The sequence below is a fragment of the Rhipicephalus microplus genome, chromosome 2, assembly GCF_043290135.1.
Source record: "Rhipicephalus microplus isolate Deutch F79 chromosome 2, USDA_Rmic, whole genome shotgun sequence".
NCBI classification, from domain to species: Eukaryota; Metazoa; Arthropoda; class Arachnida; order Ixodida; family Ixodidae; genus Rhipicephalus; species Rhipicephalus microplus.
In genome coordinates this window covers 15,319,756-15,336,933 of record NC_134701.1, presented here as the reverse complement: position 1 = coordinate 15,336,933, position 17,178 = coordinate 15,319,756, and the positions used below count along the sequence as shown (strand labels likewise).

At 45.9% G+C, this 17,178-nt stretch overlaps 1 protein-coding gene across 3 annotated transcripts in view; it reads left to right on the top strand.

Moving 5' to 3' along the window:
• LOC119169206 (vesicle transport protein GOT1B) overlaps positions 1-15,368 on the top strand; it is a 176,301-nt gene extending 160,933 nt beyond the window's left edge. For 2 of the 3 annotated variants that reach the window (XM_037420318.2, XM_037420319.2), the window contains one exon: positions 13,845-15,368. In XM_037420318.2, the coding sequence (XP_037276215.1) occupies positions 13,845-14,043 (199 nt within the window). In that variant the 3' untranslated portion in view covers positions 14,044-15,368. The remainder of the gene's footprint in view (positions 1-13,844) is intronic. The other variant, XR_012893485.1, reaches the window with a different exon arrangement.
• Positions 15,369-17,178: the final 1,810 nt, after the last annotated feature.

The window sequence follows — 17,178 nt, the reverse complement described above, 5'->3', positions numbered from 1 at the left end:
TTCCTCTTTATTGTCACGTGGTGCACGCTCGACAGATGGGATGAAAGTGCAAAAACGAGAAGAAATCATTACAACCCTCCCCGCTTCTGCCTACACAGATGCACGCACGCGCAAAAAAAAAAAGCTCTTTCAAGCGCAGTCAGCATGTGCCTTTCGTTTCTCCGCTGCGCACGAATACATCCACATAAGTGGTTGGTAGTGGGGTGTAGTAATGCTGAGCATAGCAAATTTGAAAAATGCACAGAAATCACATGCATGATTTGAGTTATTGTCTTTAAAAGACAATAAAAAAGAGCGAGACTACAAAAGTACAATTTTTCTGGATATTTGCCTCTGGTTTTTAAAATATATAAAATCCTGAGTAAAAAATCTGTCCGCAACGTTTCCTATACACTAATGAGAAAAACAGTGTCGAAAACCCCGGGTAAAACTGACCAAATTCGGACAAGATAGAACTGATAGAACTTCAAAAAGTATACATGTATTCTCTATAAACACTTGCTCTGGTGTGCCCTCTTAAAGCTGTATATTCATGGTGTATAGAGCAGCCTTCATATATCAACTTTTCTAGTTATCTAACTTTGCAGCTCTTTTGCAATGCTTTATACGGGCACGATGCGTGAATTTTTGTTATTTGTGCCTACAATACACAAGGTAAGATTCTCTGCGTAGGTCTGAATACTCAATGAAAATATAATGTAAATTCGAAAAAGAAAATAGAATGTTCAAATGAATGCACTTACACAGCAATCTTTCATATTTTTAAGAGCTCTAGAAATAAAGCATTCAAGTTAGCTGCTGGTGTTTGTCATACATAAGCAAAAAAACTTTTCCAGCTGTTCTTTGGGTTCTCTACATATAACTTGAGCAAAATGTTTTTTTTTTCTTATATGGCCAAATTTTTCTCTATAGCTTTGTGGGATGCGGAGTCGATAAAGAACAGATCCCAACATAAAACGTTACGACCGTTTATTCATGTGGTAGCAGCAGCAGGGCAAGCATGCCGATGCTGCGCTCTAACTGTTATAGAAGCAGTCAATAAAGCGAGCCTGGCAGCTTGGATCTTATAGCCATCTGTGGTGACGTCAGCCTCCGGTTAAACTGTGGTGGCAATGTCCCTTATCGGACGCGTGTTGCAGCATGCGGCCGAGTCGCATTGGCTGCGCCGGTTTGTGCACAGTGTGTCGCCACAGCTTTATCCTCGTTACATACCTGCCAAGTTTCTTGGATTGGCCGGGAGACTCCCGGATTTGGACCGTTTCTTCCGTTAGTACAGTTTTCATGAAAATCTCCTGGAAATCAAAATTTCTGTGCGTGATCTGGCCGCATTGACAAAAAAGCAGCTCGGTAAGCTCCAGACTTTTCTAACCTACCCCATTTTATTATAAATGAGTTGAAGAGGTGTTCATGTAAATGTACAGTATTATCTCGGTGATGCGAAACCGTGGCAGATGCGTATTCATGAAATTTTCCAGCCATATTCTACTATGTCTATTAGGCATAAATTCGAATGTTTCGAACACATTTTTTAATCGGGGCGGGTGATACGGACTTTAGTACAGAAATCGTCGAACAAAGGCTGAGAGCAGTGTACTCAAAGCTTCAGAAGTACGCATGCGACCAGTGTTCGCACTGTCTTCTACAGTGCATGTGATTGTCGTTGCCACAACTGCTGTGGACGAAACTGTGGTCACTCTTTACGCAATCATGTATGGCGACGATGTAACTGACAGAGCCCTGAAAAAGTCCGCTCGACCAGTCAAAGCAACGCTGCTTTCCGCAAACTCTGCGGACAAAATTGCGGCAGATGCGATCGTAGATGGCATAAAATGACTTAGTTTTGAAGGCCCATGTGCAGCCAAGCACACAGTGATTGTAAAAGGAACTACCGTTTTCCGCAATCGCCGCACACAAAACTGCGTTCGCGGCGACGCAATAGTGATCTACGAGCTCCGAGGACACGCAGCTGTAGATTAAAGGTCGTAAATATGTAAAAAAAAAGTTTTGCCATAAGTGCGAAGCGATAAATGCGACAGCAACAACTTGGAGGGTCTCGCTGAAAACGGCAAGCAGATCGAAACATGCAGCGCACTGCTCACTCACAAATGACGTACGAAAAGGATACACACAGGACGAGAGCGAACTAACAACATTTACCGCTCGACACTTAATGCACTGTTTAAAAAAAACAATGCTTGATACGTAATCATCAGTACAGATGAGTAGTACAAACTAACAAGTGTCCCAGTTATACCTCGCTGTGTATGAAAAGCGCGCTCTTTTCACAAAGGGGACCTGTGCAGAGACGTAAGTGACCTTTCTGGGCCGGGCAACTAACACAATCGTTCCAGTGAAAGCCGAAGGCACACGATTCTCCCCACTAATATAAAAGCGCGCGCACACAAGCATCTACCCCTCCCCATCCGCGGGGCGTAGTATGCATGAGAGATAAGAGGTTTTAGTGCTGGGTACCCAAGCGGCTTGCGTACCCAAGACGTTGGGACAGCGGTATTGCGCATGCGGGAAACCCCAAACAGATGCGTCGCAAGATCGCCGAGGCGATAGGGCCATTCGTTCGTGCGGCCATAAACATCGCTGTCACCACTGGCCTCCTAGCGGAGATAAGCTGCCCTGGCGCATCATGTTAACCGTGATGTCACTCACCTTCATGGGGAGCCACACTTCACACTCACCTTCATCGGTAGTGGATCAGTAGTGATTAAATTGTTTCAGCCAGGTTATCAAAGCCAGAATGGCGTAGAAAATCAAAGCCAAAAACGTGCAAGTTCCCAACCAGCTGAATAGGTGGCACCATCTAGCGGGGCCATAGTGAACCAGGCAATCACAAAACTGTTATTGCAGAAACATTGTGCATTGTACGTCTCGTGGGAAAACCGTGCAGCGGCGCTATTACAAATGAGTTACCCTTTTAATCATTTTCACCTCAAAAACATTGCGCATAAGCCAACGTGTCCATGGCTGTGGTTGGATGAAGTGTCACAAGATGTCGACACCATCGTTACAGTAACCTTGTATTTTTCATCTTTTTGCTTATATCAGGATACTGTACACGACAAAAAAAGAAAAAGTTTCGTGATTTTGCCGCAACGGCGACTCAAAATGTGTCAGTTAAATGCAGTTAGCATCATCATTTATGCTCTGCGAAAACGTAAATGCATACACGTTTACGCACATACGTAAATGTTTGCGTATGAAGAGCTCAAAACGTTGCAAGACATGCATTTCGGTAAGACGGTAAACGCAAACCAGTATCCGGTAACACGTTAAAGTAAAGAAGTATACGTACAAGCTGAAAGTTACACAGAGTTGCACGTTACATCGTTGTTCTGTTGTCGCGCTTGTCGGACTACCACCGGCCGTCTGCTGGATTGCTTGGCATCGACGATGCCGGCTTCAGTCGCAACTGCGGCACATACGAAAAAAGTTTTTTTTTTTGCTTCAGGTTGATAGTTCTCATATTAGTTAAAAATGATTTATTGAAAGCTTACTTCATGTCACTATGTATGTTTATTTAACATTTTGAATCGTAAAATAATTAAACAATGCTTACGCGACAAGACGACGTGGCGCTGCGAGCACGTGTGATCTTCGTGTGGCTCGCGTTTGCGTGCGCACTGCTATAAGGCATTTCAGTTGGGTATGGGTTGGGTACGCAACGCGCGCGCCCCCAAGCCCGCAGCGCCCCACGAGAATGCGTACCCAGCACTAAAACTCCCTATAAGCGCGCGTCGGCGCATCGCGACGAGCTGGGCGCCGAGTGCGGGCGGCTTTTTTTGTTTTTGCTTGAGTGCTCATATCTATAGGTATATAGATTCGTATACATATACGGTGAATGACGGTGGTAACAGCAAAACACCAGCCTAGACTGTCCATATAATTGCCATCGCAGTAAAAAAGGTCCAGGAAGACGCATTTTTGGCGTTCCTGTCAAAGGAATCTAGTATTGAGCAAAGCTTTGACCCACGCTTTTGCGGCAGCCAGCTGCGCCGTCCCATCAGTTCACGTGTGTCCCAGGAAGACATACGTGAGTTGTTTTGAAGGAATTTGGACGAGATAGAACTGATAGATTCTGCTAGCTGTGTTGATCCTTTGAGACTCTCACCTTAGTCTGAAACCCTACCCTCATGTGTTCGGCCACTTCAAGCCACCATAAGACTGCATCACTGATGTTGGTGCTTGCAAACGAGACCCCCCCCCCCCCCCCTCCTCTTCCTCTTGTTTTTTGCGATGTTTTTTTGCTTGTTTGTCCATGGGTGTTTTGGTGCCAAAAAAATAGGAGTAAATAATTCATCCCCCCCCCCCCCCCCGCGTTGCAGAATTCTGCTGGATTCCGAATCCTTGAACTTGTCAGGTATGCCGTTATACATGTGATACGAGCAGAGGTATTTCCATATACGTACTTTTTTTTCTTTTCGGCCCCATAATAAAGAAAGTCGGTTGATGTACCTCCCTGGGGGACGGAATGCTCCCAAACTGCAAATTTGTCAGCATGCCGGCGCATGGATAAGTGACACCTTTGGCTGCATGTTCCACACCCTGAACCGCAGCGCCAGGCATGAAGCATGGTCTCATAGATTTCTCAATTTGGTAAACGGCATTCCTTTTGACGCACACTTACACAAAGTACTTGGTAAACCAAGTGGAACACTGACAAAGCTGACAAGCTTCCATCGCAGTGGTGCACACTACCGTCTTCCCTAAGTTAACTGACAGCGCCTCCGACTGTCACACCATGTTTTGGCCTAGCGGAAATAGAGCGCAAGGCGGTGCCTCCGGGCAAGAGAAACACGGCTTGCTTTTCACACCTCCCCATTCTAGCTACCTTAGCCACGGTTTGACACGATGTGGTGCAACTGCTGCTCGCGCAACACCCAGCACTCGTTGCGCATGTTCATGGACAGTTCAGTTCAGTTCAGTTTATTACCTTAAAGGCCCCCCTTTCTATTATGGGCATTACATAAGAGGTGGGGTTTTATTTAGGTTAACAATAAGTAGTAAGAGTTGTTTTTAGCATTAAAGATGATCAATAATACGGTCTTGAAAGGCAGATGATGAGGCGATGTTGGCGATGTCCCGGGGGAGGCCGTTCTACCGTGGCTGCTCGAAAAAAGAATGAGGCACAAAAAGCAGTGGTGCGCGATGATGGGCGGGAAACCTGAAATGGATGACTGGTTCGATGAGATATGCGTGCTGCGGCTACTATATAGGGTGGCTGATTGAGGGAAGAATGAAATAATTTGTGATAAAGCACGAGAGTTGCAGTGCGGCGACGCAAAGGAAGTGGTGGCAGTCCAGATTTCGCTTTCAAAGATGAACTACTGATATCGTATAAGTCAGGTAAGTGAATGAATCTGGCAGCGCGGTTTTGTACCGCTTCTAACGCTTTGATTAAATACGCTTGATGTGGGCTCCATATGGCAGATGCATATTCTAATTTCGGTCTGATTAAAGATTTGTATGCTAGTAATTTTACATGTAGGGGGGCTAGGCGGAGATGGCGTTTAAGAAAACCAAGTGCTTTATTAGATGCTGAAGCTACATTAGCGATGTGGGTACGCCATGATAAATCATAAGACAAGGTTATTCCAAGATATTTATAAGATGGTACTGATTCAATTGCGGTGTTAACGATGGAATCCTGGAAGCGATATGGGCTGTGGCAATGGGAAAAGGACACAAGTTTACATTTAGAAGGATTAAGGGTCATTACCCATGTGTTACACCAATTAAGCATGTTGTTAAGATTGGTTTGGAGATACAGGTGATCATGCTGGTTACTGATAGTGTGAGAAATGGCACAGTCGTCCGCGAACATGTGAATGCTGCAGGATACATGGTCAGGCAAGTCGTTAATATATATTAGAAAAAGAAGGGGACCAAGGACAGATCCTTGGGGAACGCCTGATGTGACTGGGAGAGAGTTAGATAGGTGGCCATTAACAAAGACTGACTGAGAACGGTTAGTGAGAAACTGTTCAATCCAACGAAGAATGTTAGAATCTAGGTGCAGGTGTGAAAGTTTTTGCAAAAGGCGGCGGTGAGGAATTTTATCGAACGCTTTCGCATAGTCTAGAAAAATTACATCAGTCTGCATGTTACGGTCTTAGATTAGTGTGCAAGTCGTGAAGAAAGAGTGCTAATTGTGTTTCGCAGGAGTGACCTTTACAAAATCCGTGTTGTGATCGATGAAAAAAATTACATGAGTCCAAGAAACTTGCGATTTGAAAGTAAATGACGTGTTACATGATTTCACAGGGTACACTAGTGAATGAAATGGGGTGGTAGTTCAAGGGTGAGTCTCTGTTACCTGATTTGTACACTGGAACGACCTTCCCCGTTTTCCAGTCATCTGGAATGATTCCCGAGGCGAATGACTGTGAAAAAATCAAAGATAAATAAGCGGCACAGATTGATTTAGAATTCTTCAATAGCTTAGAATTAATCGAGTCCATACCGGCTGAAGATGACAGCTTCATGTTATCGATTACGGACGCAATGCCTTCTTCGAAAAACGAGATAGTTGGCATGAATGCTTAGATGTTAACTGATGGTGACTGTGAAGGTGCGTCAAGTTCTTGAGTAAAGACAAATGCGAATGCGGTGTTAAATATTTCTCCTCATTCATGGTCTGTCACTGGTTCATGCCCGTCGTTATTCAGTGTGATGTCGTGAGTCTGCTTTGAATTTGAAAGGTGCCCAAATTTCCTGGGGTTGCTGGTTTGTAGCTTTGGTAAGTCATCGTGATAAAATGTATGCTTGGCGTTTCGGATCTGAACTAGATATAATTTTTCAACTTCGATGTATTCTTCCCAGTCACCCCGCGTGTCACGGCGTTTGGCCGAACGGAACAGCCGTTTCTTTTTTATTTTCCAGCCCTTTTAAACGTACAGAAAACCATGGCTTATTGTGATTAGTATGAAAGGTAACCCTTGGAATGAACATATTAGTGAGCACACTTAATTTATTTTTGAATATTGACCACTTCTCATGTACTGTACGAGAGAGAAACACTGATTTCTACTCAGAAAAAAAAGTGTTAAGGTCTTCAGTTATTGCATCGTAGTTTCCCCGGTCGTAAAGGCATATTATTTTTGCGGATGTGTACTTTGGAGCAGAATTGAATGAAAATAGGGCATGTATGATTTTACGGTCGCTGATTTCTGGGAGATAACTGATAGATGAAAGGTTCTCAGGACTGTTAGTTAGAATTAGGTCTAGGATGTTTGCTGTTTCTTGCCTAACGCGTGTTGGTTCCGAGACTGACTCAGGTTAAAATTTAAACATACGTCAATGAAGTTTTTAGCCTCTGCATGACATAATAATGAGGAAATGCCTAGGTTATGCCATTCTATGTTCGCTTAATTGAAGTCGCCAAAGAGAAGAATGCGAGCATTGGGGTAAATGGCAACAAGTTGCCTTAGGCTATTGTTTAGGTGCCTACAGAAGTCTGGATTAATATGCGGTGGCCTATAACAAACACCAAGAAGTACTGTTAGGGGAGGAGCGTGACAAATGAGCCATAATGGTTCAATGTCGGATGTGACGTGTACAACGGAGCATAATATACCTTGGTGAATTGCGACCAGAACACTACCCCCTCGAGTACACTTTCGGTCGCTACGATACACGCGGAATTCGGGTATGTCGGTCAGAATTTCAGCGTCCGAAACGTTTCCGTTGAGCCAAGTTTCAGTTAGTACCAGTATATTGCTTCCGGATGACAAAACAATGTTCGATAAGAGTTCGCGCTTTGGAAGGAAACTGCAGATGTTAGTAAATATCACGGAAAATGAGAGCGGTTTGGCAAGTGCCGGGCATTGTCGGTTTGTAGGTACATGGTGACAGGACGACTGCTATGTGATTTCTTTAACTGTGCGAGACAATTTATCAAAAATATAACGTTTCGAACCGATGTGCAGGGTTTTATACCGCAAGGAGAACTTAGCAGATTTAGCCTTTGCAAATGCCATTGTTTTCGCGCGTGTTGAACGGAGAGCGAAAAGTCCTCACTAATGCTAAAGTTAGTGTTTCTTAATTTCCGGCCATGTGATAGGATCGAGTCCTTTGTTTTGTAACATGCGAATTTTATGATTAAGGGACGATTTCTACCGAGCGAATGACGACCAAGGCGATGAGCTTTTTCGAAGTCGTGAGGTCCTACAGTTATTCCTAGATTATTATGGCAGAAATCTATAATTATTTTTTCGGAATCGTTCTATGTCTCGCTGTCAGTAGGGTCGGAGATGCCATAAAAGATGAGGTTATTTCGACGTGATCGATTTTCCACGTTGTCTAGGCGGTCTTCTAACTCCTCGCTCTTGCGAGACATGCTGCTTGTGCCTACCCGCATCTTTTCGATATCGTTTTGGATAGGAATAAGGGCCTGGTAGTGTGCTTCTAGGTCGGTCATCCGTTTGCATAAATCTGTTGATGTTCTATCAGTAGTGTTTAGCTGAAATTTGAGGCTCTGTACTTCGATAATTACTTTGGATTGGCCTGCGGCTATTTTCTGAAGTTTTGTCAACACGGCATCGTTTCCGCCAGGGCCAGGGTTAGTTTCCACATCTCCTTTATTCACAATTTGTGAATAAAGCTCGTTGACTCAGAGTTTCTTGAAGGAACTCTGGCGTTGGTGTCTATGGAAGCTGCAATGCACGGCACTTCAGCGAGCATGGGAATCATGGGTAGTACACAAATTTGTCTAATCTGTGTACTTCTGGCCTGTTTTTAGCTCCATGGGTTTGTGTGTGTGGCTTAGAGGTGTTTTCTCACAAAAAAAAAATTGGCAAATGTGCAGCGGTTGTGCTTCACCACCTTATTCTTTTAGACTTACCTTTCCAAATCGGGTCACGAAGCTTAAAAGGGTTGAATCTTTCTTTCAAAACAAAACCGAAACACAGCAATAAACAATGCCGCAAGATCGATTCGTCGCCCGCAAGTACTAACACTAGGCAAATGTGTGTACTACCCATCATTCCCATGGTCGCTGAACGATCGCAGCGACAGAGTCCCCCCTAGTTAATTTAAGGAAATTATGCGTTGACTGACTGACTGCGCGTCTTGATCTCGATCGCGAAACCAAGGTTGGCAAGCCAGCAAACCAGTGCATGTAGAACTGAGTCACGCAGTCGGCCACTAGTAAGGAGTATGGCAGCGGCAGCCATACTTCCTACTAGCGCCGCGTAGTTCAGGACGACAGCAGAGGAGCTCTCCAGGAACGAGGCTGATGATCTCGTAGGCCGTAAGAAGGACGCCGGTGATTGCGGTACTAGCGAGCAGGATGTTGCAATCGTCGGCGTAGCATGGGTCGCGACGTGTGAAGACGCCGCACGGCGATATTACAATGCAGATGCAGAAGGAGCAGCCAATGACGCAAATGGGGAGCTTCAAAAGGCGAAAAAGAAAAGAAGAAATAGATGAAAAAAAGCGATGTGAAAAGGCGACGTACTGATGTGAAGGCTACGAAGCACGTAGGCAATGGAATACATGCAGAAGTGAGTAAGGTGAGCGCTGGTTATGCGGATATTGACCGCCACGACAGCAAAGAAGCGGAGGAGTTCCTGGATGTTAAAGCGGCGGCCATTGAAGGGGGAGCCGAGGAGGACGCCGAAGGTTACGACCACACAGATGCAGATGCCTGGGAAGGAGCAGCTTACAGCGCAGACAGTGAAATCGCAGAGGGTGTGACCGATGTCGAGTACTACGTGGGCGAAGGCACCATCCGAAATGGCAAATGGGACGAAATGCAGGGTGTGGACGCTGACGATGCAAAGGTCGTGCTTGACGTGGACGATGTCCCGATTGCCAAGGATGAGAGAGCTGCAAAAGTTTCGGACGACACTGAGAAGTTCAAAAAGGTTGTGAGGAGGGAAGCAGAAGAGCCTGGGAAGCCAATGCTAGGATCATGCAAGAAACCATCTGCGTCGGACACGACGATGTTGAGCACAGCTGAGTTTAGCCCGGGGTATGCCAGGCGGTCTATCAATGACACAGAGGGGGACCACAATAATGTCGAGGTTCACATCTCTTAAAGTTGCTGTAGTACCAAGATCAGCAAAATCCGAAGGTTGCCGAAGTCCCAGGTAACAAGCAAAATCCGAAGAGTGGTTGCCGAAGTCCCAGGCAACAAGCCTTCTGTGGACGTCCCATCACGCCTCCATGGCTGCCGAGGTCGCCGGCGTTCAACAACTCCTACCTGGACGAGTGGCTGTCACCCGCGCATGAATGATCTGGTCAGCTATAACGGCAGCACCACAAAACAGCTTACGATTCTCTGAGATTGATGCTGCACGAGGAGCATCGGAGTTCTGTCATGCGAGTCGGGCGGCGGTGACAGTGTTGACCCCCTGCACGGATTTACTGCGCTGGCATGTGGTCTCGTGTGCTATGTGTGATCCGTTGTGGCCAGGGTTAACTGGTACTGCAGCACGTCCCTCCCTCCACTTTCGCCGAAGGGCAGTGGGGCAGTATGGGAGCAGCAGCCATGGGCGCGTCGAGATCGTAAAAAAAAAAGAGGACAATGACAGTCGCGGGCGTGCTCGTGGCACACGGCAGCCGCTGGCAGCGAGCAATTGCAGCCCGGGTTCTTATCAGTAAACATGGTTTCTATCAGTATCCGCCACTTCCCTGAGAGGTTGTCGGGCTAGTCTCAAATCCCTTCAAGAGCAAGTGCTCTCACGCGTGGTAAATGCCATTTGAGTGTGATCATAAATCGACGAAAGAAAGAAAGGTAACAGAAGTCGGCCCACTTGCCGTCTGTTCGCACATTGATCAGCGTTGAGTGGCGCTGTTGCAGGGATTGCTTGCTGTTGATGGACTACCTAACGAACCATGTTAATTAAGTCTGTTAGTTATACTGTTAGGTTTAGTCTCATTAGTTCTCAGCACTTGCCGAATGCTAAAACGTCCTTCCTGGGCCAAAGCTTAGAACACCCGTTACGGCGGATCCAAGGGGTGGAGATTTTAGGAATAGAGGAGTGTTTGGCCATTCACACCAGCCCCCCCCCCCCCCCCTCCAAGGACCTTCCAAAAAAAAAAAAAGCCACCAGCTCTCATTCTATTTAACTGGTCTGTTGTCGTTTTTCATTTAGTTAATATTCGTTGGAAGCCATAGGTAATGTCCAACTAAGTGAGTTGCATGCGGACTTATACCTGGCAGTCGTTCATTAATAGGATTTTAAGGAGAAAATTTCGGGAGCACTGGGTGTCACTAAAGCCAACATTTCGATAAGCGGACTTCAAGGTTGCCTTGATGAAAGGCATCTTTCCCCTTTATATTCAGATTGATCACTGACTACGGCTAGGTACCCTGCAGTTTATTTTGTACCAGTTTAATTTCTTTACCTCGAATATTTGAAAAAGCAGATTAAATTCTTGGCAGTGGAACGAAAATGCAAATTGCTGCCCACGCCTTTAAAAATTATAGAGTATGACGCAACTCATCCATAGTGAGTTGTGGGGATTATTGAATTCACTATCTATACAGGCAATTTCGAACAGTATGTTCTCATTTTCAACGATTTTGATTCCTTTTCTTACTATAATTGTTGGACAACTGCTTCTCTGGATAGAACTTTCTTTTAATGACACTCATTCGCAGAAACCGTATGTGTGCGCTTGTCTTGTCACTAATAGTTTACTTCAATACATGTTGTGCTGTGTCGTGAAACTATACCCAGGGACAACTTTCTGTGGCAAGAAGAGAAAAGTACTGGGGCGGAGCTAACTGCTTCTTGTTACTGCTCCAAAGTACTTTGCAAAAACTTCTTTCGGTCAAGTTTCGGCATGACAGATGCATATTTACTGCAGTTAATTTCTTCGTATGTGCTCCTTGGTTGGTCACATTGAACCATGATTACTGAGTGTTCATACATATTAACATTTCTTTACCAACGATTTAGTTTGTCTGTCATTCTGTGTCGTTCAAAAATGACATGAATATTTTCAGCGCTGCAGTGTTTAGGGGATGCACTGATATGTAAAGTCATCTAAAGCTGAAAACTGACGCGTCTAGGATGCTCACAGATAGCGTGAGCGTGGTATATCGAAGAGCAGCTCGCACGTCCTGCAGCCCGAAGCAAAATGCAGTATGGATCGCGTTGAGTTATGCCGGCATGAAAAGGCATCGGTGGCCCATTGCCCACACGCTATGTGGCTCCTCAAAAAACGTATAGCGGTGACCTCGCGTCACTGTAGAACCCACGAACCCTCTGCTCAATCGCAACGGCTGCTTGTTGTTCATCTCCTTCTATAAAACTGTACGGGCATGGGCTCATTTCTTATGATGCTGGGTAGCGCTGGTTTTCTACATCTCAGGATAGCAATCGTATGTTGAAATGGTTTGATTACTTGGAACAGGAAGGCATGTAAATCACGGTAAGTCTGTAAAATGTCAAGCTTTTGGAACATCTGCACAATCGGAGCTGGTTCTAAAGTTCAAAAATAAATAATCTGACTTGAGTCGTGCGACTGTACGCTCGCTCACGCTGGTAAGCTGGCTAACCGAAGGATACACAGAAGTGATGGAGAGTTGTGGCAGTCTCATGTGGGGGTACACATTGACAACCAATTCGTTGGTTTGTTTTGACAACTATTGGTACTCAAGCTTCTTGAATATCTCGTGCGATAAGCGAATTGGTGAGCAACCGGAGCAAGAAGGCACTATTGAGGCAGAGGTCATTTTTTTTTCTGAAGGGAGTTGGTGAAGGAAGGGAGCCAATGTGGTGGCAGTGAGGAACACGGCAATTAAAAAAAAATGTATTTTAAAATAGAATGCTATTTTACATAATATCACTAATTTTCTGTCATTATCAACTAGCAGCTAAATGTTATAACTGTATATTTTAAATCGTTGCATTTCGCAGAAAATTTTTTTTACGGAAGTCCTTCCAGTTGTGCAGTGACACTGACGAAAGGGCATGGTAAGGCTCTTTCGTCTTGACTGTATTGCTACTGGAAGTTGTCCCTGAGTATAGTGTGTGACACTATTTCGTGCTAAGGTTTTCAATAATGGCTGCTCTCTAGGTGTTCGCCTTGTCTTGTTTACATTGCAGTACGCACCCAAGAATATTCACCGAAAATTTCAATTTTTTCTGCTCCATGTGGTCCTAAATTAACTTTTAACTGTTGGAAACGTGCTTCAAAGCAGTTTTTTTTTTGCTCCGTAAATCGCTTCAAAAATTGCTGCAAATCCTAAACCGGCTGGACCACCATTGAGGATTCCTCATCGCTTAGTAATCCCCGACTGAACACAATATAGCGACGATATTACAAGCAGTATGTCACATTCCTAGTTTTCTAAAAAAAGCGTGGGGGGGTGATCTATTAATACTAACTACCTTGGGGGGGTCATGAGGCTTTAAGAAAGGCACTCATATTTAGCAGAAGTGTGTATTGCATTCCTCCGCCTTAAGCCTTCTGGCCTGAGTGAAGTGTTGCGTTGCCGTCTTGTAACTTTGCCCGTACTGTGCAGTGAAGTTTTTTGTTTTTCTGCAGCAGTGATGGCTCGCAAGCTTTAAAAAATGTTTTTGTGCGAAACGTAGCATTGTGTTCTGATTAATGCTCTTCCTTTCTTGAGTCAGCCTGCACTTCTGAGGAACATTTTCATCCACAATCAGTGTGTACATCTAAGGAACCAATTGTTTCTGTTTACTGTATCATGGGATATGTTTTAATGCAATTTGCCTGTGCGTTCGATGTGCTGGTTGTGCAATGTTCCTGCAGATGTCTCTAAAAAACAGACATCATGTTGATGCAGAGCATGCAGTGTATGTTACTTCAGCGCACCTAACATTGTTCTCTGCCCCTCCCCCCTTTTCTTTCAGTTTATGGATCGCCTTTCAGGAGACAAGGGCAGGTCAATTGTGTGAGCTTTTGTGCTGGGCCCCATGGCAGCTGCTTTTGGCACTAAGGCAGGCCGCCATCCTTCTCTACTCGGCGGTGTCCATGGTGGCCAAGGGGGGCCGCCTGGGCACGGAATGGAGCTGCTGGTGTTGCACAGCAGACACAGGATGCTGCAGTTGAAGGCCTGGCGAGGGGAGTTACAGCTGTGAAAGGGGCTGCCACATTGACTGCTGCCGCTGTCGGAGCCGGTGCTCTGGGGGTGCAATGGACAGCGAGTCTAGATGCGGCAGATGGGGCGTTAGCAACCACAAAAGGATGAACCGCAGTGAATTTGGGCGTGGAATGAGCAGCAATCGTGGCGGTGGCAGTGTGGCAAGCTTCTGAGCGGACGAGGTTCAGGCGGCAAAGTCTGCAGTGGCTGTCGGCGTCGCAGGGGCTGCAACGGTTGCTAAGGCTGTGGCTGCTGCAGCAGTGGTGAGCTTAGGAGCAGATGCTGCGCATGCAGAAAAGTCATCTGCAGTGGCTGTCGGTGTTGCTGGAGCTGCGCCTTCCGCTAAGGCTGCGGCTCATGCCGAGGGAGCGGCAGCTGCAGCAACCGCGAAAGCAAAGATGGCAGCACATGCCACCCGCTCTGCAGCTTCCTTCAGAGCTGCAGAAGCAGCGCAGCTGGTAAGTGCTGCAGTAGGCATCGGCGCAGCAACCGCTGTTCGCGCCGTCACTTCTGCGGCAGAACTTGGTGTGCACGTGTGTTGCAGGTCTGGGATGCTTAGCAAAAGCGCAGAACAAACCAGTAGTCCCCAAATAACAAGGAAGCCAGCTACTGAAAGGGCCCGTCGCCCAAATGAAATAGCCAGTGATCGTTTCAGCGTAACTAGAACAGCCCGAAAAAACTTTGGCGCATCGCAACAGTTTCCCAAATGTTCACCCAGACATTAACTATGGCCAATACACATCTCACATACTGCCTGACGATGCCTGACATTAACTGTGGCCAATACACATCTCACATACTGCCTGACGATGCCTGGCTATTGATCTTCCTCACCATCTGTCACCATGCTCTTTGAATGTGCCTTGCCATCCATTCATGCGACATCATCACTCCCCGCCCTCATTATTGGTTGTGCTACGTCTGCCTTGCCTCTAAATTCTTTTTTCTTTTGTTTAGCAACGCATCGCCAGCAGCTGTCAATAAAGGGATGTTGTAATGTCACATAAAAGTACATGCTGTTTTTTAGGTCATGTGTTGAACCTTTAATGCAGAAATGTGCAGTGTCTTGTCGTGACACTACCACGCATTTCTCGGCAGTCTTTCAGTGTGTAAAGGGAAGCAGCTGTAACCATAACACACTTCATTATTTAATTAATGTCTAGTAATGTTTCTTGGTAGTTTCAATTTGCTCATTTTCATTGGTGTACTTGGAACATGCTGTGTATAGTGACTCTTCTGCCTAATTTTTCCTTTGGTATTAAGACAAATAAAGATATAGAGTGACAGTTACAAACTGGCCCAGAAGGTGATTGTCCCAGAATATCTTGGCATCTACCACGCAATAACACTGATACATGGTAGGCACAGGTTTTGCTCTAGAAGGCCGATTTGTATACTTTTGAGTGACAGGAAATTGGGCTAATTTGCAGCTGTTCATTTTGAACGAACAGAAAGCATATGAGCATGGGCACAGCCTTGCCGTTATTTCGTTCTCTTCCGTCCTGGTGTGCATAGACGTTCTGCTCTGTTCATACCCCCCTGTTAAGTCAGTATATAGTGGAGGTTTTCGCCCTTACCACGCAAGCACGCTTGCGCTTATACGCAGGCCTACGATGACTGTCTGCCACGTGTATGGGCTGGCGTAGTGACTTTTACAGCACAACCTTATTACAGATGGCTCTCTGGGTGCCGACATAGTCCGCTCTGGGCTCTGTGCTCAAAAGGTGTGCCCCCCCCCCCCCAAATGCTGTGTCGAGGCATTGACTTCAGCCTTAGTACGACAGTGCTAAGGCACGTTGCCGGGCTAGTTGGTTGAGATTCATCATTTTCACTGGTATAGCGCACCACGACAAGGACACACACAAAGGAGAGATGCACACACAAACAGCGCTATGTGTGTGTGCATCTGTGTAGCGCTGTGTGTGTGTGTGCATCTCTCCTTTGTGTGTGTCCTTGTCGTGGTGCGCTATACCAGTGAAAATGATTAGTACAACAGCATTACACCAGGCAGCATTTTTTTTTCCTCTCCCATCAGAACCATTGGCGACTCTTCTATTTGCGATATAGGCAGCCATGGCGTAGTAGTTAGAGTATCAACGTCGTGTGCGAGAGGTCCGTGGTTTGAATCCCAGTACGGCGCGATTCCCCACCGGAATAAAAAAATTATCCGCGTAATAATAGAACTGCATAAAGAGGCCTCAGGTGCGGCCTCACTTGTGACCACCGCCGGTAACCGCACTCCCTCACTAGAGAAGGATTTGCCACCCTGATGCAGTATCTGGCCACTTCCTCTCACACGGGTACGCCAAATAACCCTCCGCCCTAAGTCCCCAGTGGCTGCGAAGCAACTGACTATGGCAGTGGTCAGATCTGCAACGCAGCAGAAACTTCTAAGAAACTCTCGGTCCGGACAGGTTATCATTGGAACCTGAACTTGACAACGTTTAACTCTAGAACCTTATCTAATGAGTCAAGGCTAGCTGTCCTATGCAGAAGCTAGAGGGTGTTACATGAGGTGTAATGAGGCTTAGTGAAGTTAAGAAGACAGATGAAGCCTATACAGTGCTACTGAATGCGCATGTTCTTTGCTATCGTGCCTTGTCTGACAGAAAAAATGGTGGGGGTCCTTATCTACAGAAATATAGCTGGTAACTTTGACGAGTACAATAAAGTTAATGAACGGGTTATAGGTGTTGCAGGGTGTGTACAGGTCCTTAAAAACTCTTGAATATGAAAAATGCATTATAAAGCCCCTTGAAAGGCCTTGAATTTTTCCACGTCCTTGAAAACCCTGAATTGCCCCGCCGCGGTTTCTAGTGGCTAAGGTACTCGGCTGCTGACCCGCAGGTCGGGGGTTCGAATCCCGGCTGCGGCGGCTGCATTTCCGATGGAGGTGGAAATGTTGTAGGGCCCGTGTTCTCAGATTTGGGTGCACGTTAAAGAACCCCAGGTGGTCGAAATTTCCGGAGCCCTCAACTACGGCGTCTCTCATAATCAAATGGTGGTTTTGGGACGTTAAACCCCACATATCAATCAATCAATTGAAAACCCTGAATTTCCTGAGCGCTTCCAATCGACATTGTGGCCTCCATTATGTGGTATAT